General features: G+C 34.4%; 1 protein-coding gene across 2 annotated transcripts in view; it reads right to left on the bottom strand.

The window, feature by feature from the left end:
- Positions 1-8,603, bottom strand: part of LOC108632902 (proton-coupled amino acid transporter 1) — a 24,165-nt gene that overhangs the window by 8,518 nt on the left and 7,044 nt on the right. For both annotated transcript variants that reach the window (XM_018037773.2, XM_018037781.2), the window contains exon 2: positions 3,594-3,664. In XM_018037773.2, coding sequence (XP_017893262.1) covers positions 3,594-3,664 — 71 coding nt within the window. The remainder of the gene's footprint in view (positions 1-3,593; positions 3,665-8,603) is intronic.

Genomic DNA, 8,603 nt, shown 5'->3' on the forward strand with positions numbered 1-8,603 from the left:
TTGATTATAACGCGATAACAGTCAGGTATGTCAACTCATGTCAACTCAAACATCCCTTCAAGATGCCACCGCGTGCCTTGATTATAAAAACTGATGCAGTTTCTAAAAATTCATTTTATTATTCGTTACAATCTAAGGATACAATGTGTTAAAAATTACAATATCAGTTGGTCATTCAGGAGAATTCGAGACTCAGCGTTACATGTAAATTACGTAAGGATCGGACAGCAATGAGATCTCTAATTGCTGAAAATCTTTTTGTTCAACGAAACTGGAGATTGCAACGAGTGTAACTAGAATGCGGTATCAGCGGGTCTACCTTTGTATAAAGTTACGTCTACCTTTTCCCATGAACGTTAAACCAGTCGCTCGGTTCAGACTTCCGATTATTATGGCACGACTTCTACCATAGCAGACAAGCCGACGACGCTAGAATGTGTTCCACTTTCACCAATTGTGATCGAACTTTACAAAGCAGCTGATCTCATTTTATATAATCGCAACATCGTCGGACAACATAGGAACATGAAGTAGGAGTGAATATATTTCAAATTAAACAATATACATAATCATATAGTAGCCACGTATAGATTGTGACGAAAATATATTTACGTTTAGTCAGAAAAATTAACAGAAAAGTTACATTTTTTCATTTGTACAAATAAACTTTTTACAAATCTGCTTGCAGAGTTAAGTTCGTCGCTTGAAACCACTTCCGTCAATATCTTTATCTCAGCTTCACATAGCCCAGTAATGAACGTCACTTACAATGCTCTTTACTTTCTCTTAAATTTTGCAGTGTTTTATTAATGTAATACCTAATAACTGTTAAAATTTAAATACTTGGTCATTGATTTTATTTAGAGTCTCATACAACCTTAAGTCTTATATTAAAAAAAATAACAGTCAGGTATGTCAACTCATGTCAACTCAAACATCCCTTCAAGATGCCACCGCGTGCCTTGATTATAAAAACTGATGCAGTTTCTAAAAATTCATTTTATTATTCGTTACAATCTAAGGATACAATGTGTTAAAAATTACAATATCAGTTGGTCATTCAGGAGAATTCGAGACTCAGCGTTACATGTAAATTACGTAAGGATCGGACAGCAATGAGATCTCTAATTGCTGAAAATCTTTTTGTTCAACGAAACTGGAGATTGCAACGAGTGTAACTAGAATGCGGTATCAGCGGGTCTACCTTTGTATAAAGTTACGTCTACCTTTTCCCATGAACGTTAAACCAGTCGCTCGGTTCAGACTTCCGATTATTATGGCACGACTTCTACCATAGCAGACAAGCCGACGACGCTAGAATGTGTTCCACTTTCACCAATTGTGATCGAACTTTACAAAGCAGCTGATCTCATTTTATATAATCGCAACATCGTCGGACAACATAGGAACATGAAGTAGGAGTGAATATATTTCAAATTAAACAATATACATAATCATATAGTAGCCACGTATAGATTGTGACGAAAATATATTTACGTTTAGTCAGAAAAATTAACAGAAAAGTTACATTTTTTCATTTGTACAAATAAACTTTTTACAAATCTGCTTGCAGAGTTAAGTTCGTCGCTTGAAACCACTTCCGTCAATATCTTTATCTCAGCTTCACATAGCCCAGTAATGAACGTCACTTACAATGCTCTTTACTTTCTCTTAAATTTTGCAGTGTTTTATTAATGTAATACCTAATAACTGTTAAAATTTAAATACTTGGTCATTGATTTTATTTAGAGTCTCATACAACCTTAAGTCTTATATTAAAAAAAATTATTTAATTCTAAAATGTGTATGAAAGCTTACTGAGTTCATTATATCTGAATAGAAACTTGCAGATTTTAGATAATTGTAATGAGCATGAGTAAAGACAAATACACGTAGACCGCAAGTTCTGGAAAAGTGCAACTCACGAATTGCATTGAGTCGAGGCAATGACCAATCTGATATTTATTTAAAGACTGTGTAGGTCGTGCGCGCGAACTGGCATTAACATTTCAAGGCGAACCCCCTGTAAACCAGTCGGAAACGCCTTCTTATTAATCGTGGCAAATATTTCAGACTTCCCTTCTCGGACAACGTGTCGGTGACACAGGCATAACGCCGAATTCATCACGCGTTATTTATAATTCCTGTCTAACCTGCGCGGCCGATTTCCCTTCCAAAACCTACGCCACAAGCTATTAACGACATGGCTATATTTAAGCTAATTTTAAAAATAGAATGTCATTCGACAAATAATATAAAACATTTATAGAAAAAAATGAATCCAAATCAACTAACTGGTATTTTAAGAATATAAGGACAATGATTCATCGATTGGGAAATGTAATAAAAAAAAGAAGTAACCGGTTACCTTGGTGTGTGGCCTTGAATGACTGAATGATTAATGAACAACTGAGATTTAATAGGCTAATCAATAAACGATACGTCGTGAACATTACTTTCCTGTTACAAAGATGCGTTCTACGTTGATATATAATATTTGTTTATAACCAGGGCAAGTGTCTTCTGTTGGGAAATGATTCATGTACAGGTAATGAACAACGTTCTCTTATATATCTTTCAATCTTTGCGCAACAGTAGCAATTGCACAATAAATCTCGATGAATTGAAAGTCGTAGGAAAATCTTTATCCGTGTAATCTTATTTCCATGCAATCTGCTCGTTGCGAAAATGCAACCTCGGCGGTAAAAACCGCGTCGAATGATGGAGAACGTCTCACGGCTCGATGCTAGATCGAAGAAATAACGCCGGGTGCCAACGATCTACGTCACATTTGGCTGTGGTCTTGCCATTGAAACAGAAACACGTACGCGTGTATAAGGCTTGCTAATTTCGCAATTTGCCCGTTTAATGCAGGCCGATCCACGGCACAACTATTTTCGGCAATGATCAACTGGGCGAGACGCGGTTCTTGTACAGATCATAACTAATAGAGATTTATAAGTAATCTGTGAATCTTCATGCAAAATAAACCATTTGCAATGTCAATTTAGAAAATGAAATTTAAACAGGAATTTCTTTTGTATTTGTGATAATCATAATATGTATAGTAAATGTCCCAATTTCTGTTCACACCACAATTTTTACTCACTGCTTTTTTTCTTAATTTTATATGCAATCTTAATCCAATGAGTAAAAATTGTAACGTGAACAAAAATTAACATATTTACTACATTTTACTGTTGACATTTCGAGGAGATTGAATAAATTTTTTTATATTTTTTGTACATCTATACCATTTTTCTACAATATAAGTACATACAAACCGCAAGTTATTTATAAGAAATATAGGGGACAGGTATCAATTAATGGCGTTGCGTTATAACTGCAGCTGCACTGTTTGAAGCAATAAATTATTAATTAACAATACGGATGTACAGAACAATCCGCTATTACACAACGACTCAGCAACGCAATAACGCGATGAATTATCGGATCGATTTAGTGTTGGTCGAACTAATTAAACAGCACATGTGTTAAGCAGTAAGTGTTAAAAATTGAATGGCATTGCGTCACGTGCGGTCAGCGTTACAGCTCGACGTATTTAGAAATAATAATTTTACATATTTATTTACCTATGAGGCTCCTTCAACGACATCTCGTCGTGCATGGAATTCTTCTCGTTGGGGTTCTTGTGCATTTCCATCTGCAACAGAATACACGTTTCTTCAGCATACGAATTATGAAATATTTTATGTTACATGCAGATGATCTGTACTGGTTCAAGAAACTATTTAAAAATAAGTTTTGCAAATAGTTTTGTTAATCACTCATTGAGTAATTTTTTAAATTTTTCGTTACACATTAAGCTTTCTAACACCTCAAAGAATATTAAATTGTTTGATCCAATATTGAAAGTTATTCAGTTCTGAAATGGGTACAAATATTAATGGTAGTCGCTGTATATTTTATATTCAACTCGCAAACGCGTATAATATCGAAATAGGATGTTGACACATTGACGCTCGTTACTCAGTTACACGTTGACGATAATAGTGAATGAGCATGTAGATGTACAAGGTCCGATGCCAAGATCGCGCGAGATATTGTCAACTTGGATCGCAGGTAATAAATCATTGTTGTCAAAAAAGACAATAAAAGTATCAAAATTTTACAGTCGTTGATTTACACGAAACAAAAATGAAATGTAATACTCTAAAAATGATAAATTTCGCAAATTGGGAAACTTTAATCCAGCCCAATGCTAAAGATCATCGTTGGAAAATCTATTGTTTAAGCTGTAAATTGAATATAATGGTCATGGTTCTTTCTGTCTCTTCGACAAATTGCTCCGAGTTGATTCGAAGGGCAGAAACCGTTCTTACACATGTTGTTCGTCGATTGCATCCCACTTATTTGCAGAAGCGGTTTGTTAACGGAATGGAATATTACTGGAGAAAACCGACGGAAGCCAGTGGACAGATGTTCGGTCACGTTTCCGTGCGAAACCGTATAGCCTGATTAGTGTCTCGCATTGAACTTTACGCAACGTCGGCCTGATCGACGATTAACTTGATACGAAGTAATGATAACAAAATATCTAAGTATAGAACATCTATAGAAGAAGTGACATTTAAAAAATTCCATTACAACAAGATTTCATGTAGATTTTTTTCTAAAAGACTCTCATGTTAAATACTATAAAAAATGCAAATATTTTAATAAGTTGAGAACGAAATAGAACAAAAATAAAAAAAAACAGCTGAAGAATGAAAGAAAGTTCAGATTGTATGAGCCGTAAGCTCTCTGCCATAGAAGGTAATAAAAAATATTGTTACAAATTGATGGAAGCAGTGAAACAGTCGAAAATGAAATAGAATAACAGTAAAAATGTTCTTCACACAGTATTAAAATGCGGACAAAATAGTAATTAGACTTTAATAATTATTTTATCGTATTCCTCTTAAAATATACTTTTTAATGTAAGTAGCTACACGGGATGTTCAAGCTAAATGTAGACACCTAAATATCATCTTTATCTGTGATGATAGAAAGAATACTTTTTATCAAAAAATGAACGCCTTATAAAAATCTTTTTGTAAACGACGTTCGTTCTAAATTTTTAACGTCACTAATATCTTTTGCTTGTAAACGTATATTCTTTTCTTCTGCGTATTACAGTTAACATTGAAACGCATTCAAACATATTAGTGATAAGACCTTAAACTGACCTGTAATTCCTAAAATTTGAATTTTGAAATTAAATATAAAATTCATTCGCACCGATATCGCTTCTAGCGAAAAGCTGCAAATGTGTATGTGATGACGTTTTAAGCCTGAAGACTTAATCGCTAATAATTATATCGGTAATCTTCAAGACTCGGCAAAAAATTCTTCAATAAAAAATTCATCTTTCGATCGCATAAATCGTACTTTTCTTATCACACCAAAAATGAAGTAGAATTTAGATGGCTTATATTTAGAACACGTAGAATCTTTTCCGGAGATTGTACAGTGAATAATCTTAAATTTCGTGAATGTGCAAGAATTCGCATGACGATGAGCCAATGTTTCGATAAATCATCATTTTATTATAAGCTCCGTTTGATATGTCTATTAGTATCGTACTGGGTAATATTCCATCCGGAAGACTTCGCTATACGTGCATAATTTAATTTAAACGCGTCGATCGCAGGGCCACGGCTGTGCAATCGCGTGTCATTGATTGACTTCTTAAACAATAGTAAGAACGTGCTTGTGAAACGGATTGAACCCCGCGGCCAGAACCATGAGGAATTAGCACCACGCGTGATAAACGCACACCACGTGTAAGTACGTGCGCCAGCAATAACAAACTGATTCGATTCGACTTAATTTGCTTGCGGCTCACGTGCTGTCGTCCATCACGAATTGCAGGAATTCGATTTTGCTCGATCATGCGCGATAGTTGATCAAATTTTTTTTGCCGACATTACCTCATGCCTTCAATAATGTAACTGTCGTTTGGATTTCAAACAAGTTCAAACAAATCAATTCATCCGTTCCTCTTTCGGCTTCCCATTTACGTACACGTGTTAATACGATTAAATAATAAATGAGTTTCGTCCATATGTACTCTTCTATCCATAAATTCACTTGCATAACATTTGTACGTATTCTTATTTATCAAACAAGCTAGGAGTTTCAAGAATTTTAAACGTTTCTCACATACTTGATAACGTATCTAACAACTGCTTGTTTTACAATTATTTATATTCAACGATCGGCTGCGAAGTAATGCTATAAATTACACAATACAGTTTACGGTTATTACGAAAGAAATTCTGTACAGATCGCAGAACAAACCGTAAGTAGCAAGGTTCAAGTGTTATCTACGAAACATTAATGTACAATTAATCGTAAGACTGTCCTTCCTTTCTGTTAAACTCGATGATTGATTACGTTATTAGCATGATCAAGAGGTTTCACTGTGTTATCTTCGCATTTCTCTTTCTAACCGGTTCCCGGCCGATTTCATGTTGGAAAACTTTCGACAAGATATCTTTTTTATCAGCGTATCACGATAGACGAACCACACGAGCAGTGATGAAAAGTTTAATTCGCGCATATAAATAATCAGCTCGTTTTTCTTCAACCACAGTGAATGCATAAGCTAGCAATTTTAACGTCGACTAAGAAATTCTTTAAAACGATAGCTATTTGTCTGATGTTATTAAAGAACGTTACCGAATGACTTTCTACGAATTCTAATATTTATAACATGTATATTGTTAGTAGTAAATAAATCATAAGTCTTGTTTTCATTATTAATACTACCTACATGTTATACAGGATTAAATAGACAAAGCGCGATTAGCTGTTATTTCAGAAACTGTAGATCTGATACAAAAACAACTTGTGCTTCTTCATGTGCTTCAACTGCTGATCAATAATGGTTACGAAGTGTAATATTTGTAGTAACTGCACCTCATAGCCAAAAGTGATACAATTGCGTTTTCTTTATCGCTAATTTCGACATATTTAGAGTTCCATCATTAATATTCTTGCATAAGTCTCAGCAATATATCTTTTATGAAATAATAATGCAAAAAACTAGGCTCACTATATAGAATATGGTTTACATACTGATATAGCACCAGCCGTACTCGTTTCGCACAGAATTGGAGAATATGTCGTAAACCGAGCAAAATTTGTCATGTCCAAAACAGGATGTATTCCGAATTGGACTTATTGCAACTATATAAACGTATATCGAGGTTCCATTGTAATATTACTATACAAAAACTGTGGGTAGATTTATTGTTAATTTACCGGAATAAATACGATACTAGCTGGTCTAGTAATAATTAATATGGTTTTCCAATACATAAACGAACACTAAAAAAAACGACACTAATTATTACTAAACTTATTAGTACAAATGATGTAGCGGCCAGAAATGGCATACCTACTTTATTTTTGTTGCCTGTTGCTGCTACACAAAAGTGGCCTTTCAACGATTTTCGACGCCAAGAGCAAACGGAAGTACGTAGTTGCTCGACAGGAAATGTTGACAAACGAAATGTTCGACCGCTGATCATTCGATTATGCAAATTAGAATTTCGTAACGAGGAAGCGCCCAATTACATCAGGTACTATTCAGGCAAGCGAAGAAGGCCCGGCGCCAGTTTCGGTGTCAAACTAACTCGACGTATTTAGTAATTACGACCTACGCGCACGGGGCTTAACAAGCTAAATGCTTTGAATAAAACAATTTCTTTTAAAGATGTTGCCGTTTAAAGTACCCTTTGCCACGATTCAACAAATAGAAGACAATGCATCGTTAGACGCACACTACAAACAGAACTTTTATGCAAATATTTCTTTGTTATCTTAAAACAATCAAAGATTTATCACATTGCTGTAATAATTATTCATATTGTATCTTAACTTTTGATCGCAAGTTTGCTTCAAATAAATATTTGTTTTATAATTTAAATTTCTACTTTTGATATTCTGTATATTTTTATATATTACGTGTGTGTTTATATTTCCTGTACATTGAATTTCCTTATAAGTGCAGAAAATCTGCAATCTAATCATCGCAAACAATTTTCACCGATGATTAGAGTTATCAGCAATTTCATAATGGTTAAACAATTACATTCACGTTGATCATTCTAACGGTAGGTATAATTAAAACGTGTAAATGAAAACAAAACGCTATCATCGTAGATCGTCGTATCAGCGAAGATTTCAGTGGATAACGATAATTATCATCGAGCCTGTACAGCTGATTGCGAGCAAATCGCGAAAGTGTCAGCCGATGCGCACGTGCTCCTCGCAACGCACGCGTGCTATACTTTTGACGTGCAGCAATACCTCCCGCGAAAGTAGTTTTTGCATATGAAATGGCACGTTTTATATAGCTAAGCGTTTGTGTCACGTCATACAAATGCTATTAAAATAATTTCTACGGTCTTATACAGAGCTTTAACGTATTAGTAATTAAATATTAATACAAATATTTATTTCATTCTATGATTTTAAAGGGATTAAGTTAGTATTGTATGTGGGAGCAAGAAAATTAAGATATGATTTGTTGTGTCAGTGGTTGAAAAGAAGAGCGTTTTAAGTAATGAATACGAGCAATATAAAACATAGTA

This window comes from Ceratina calcarata, unplaced genomic scaffold, assembly GCF_001652005.2.
Source record: "Ceratina calcarata isolate Rehan_Ccalc_2016 unplaced genomic scaffold, ASM165200v1 scaffold110.2, whole genome shotgun sequence".
Classification (NCBI taxonomy): Eukaryota; Metazoa; Arthropoda; class Insecta; order Hymenoptera; family Apidae; genus Ceratina; species Ceratina calcarata.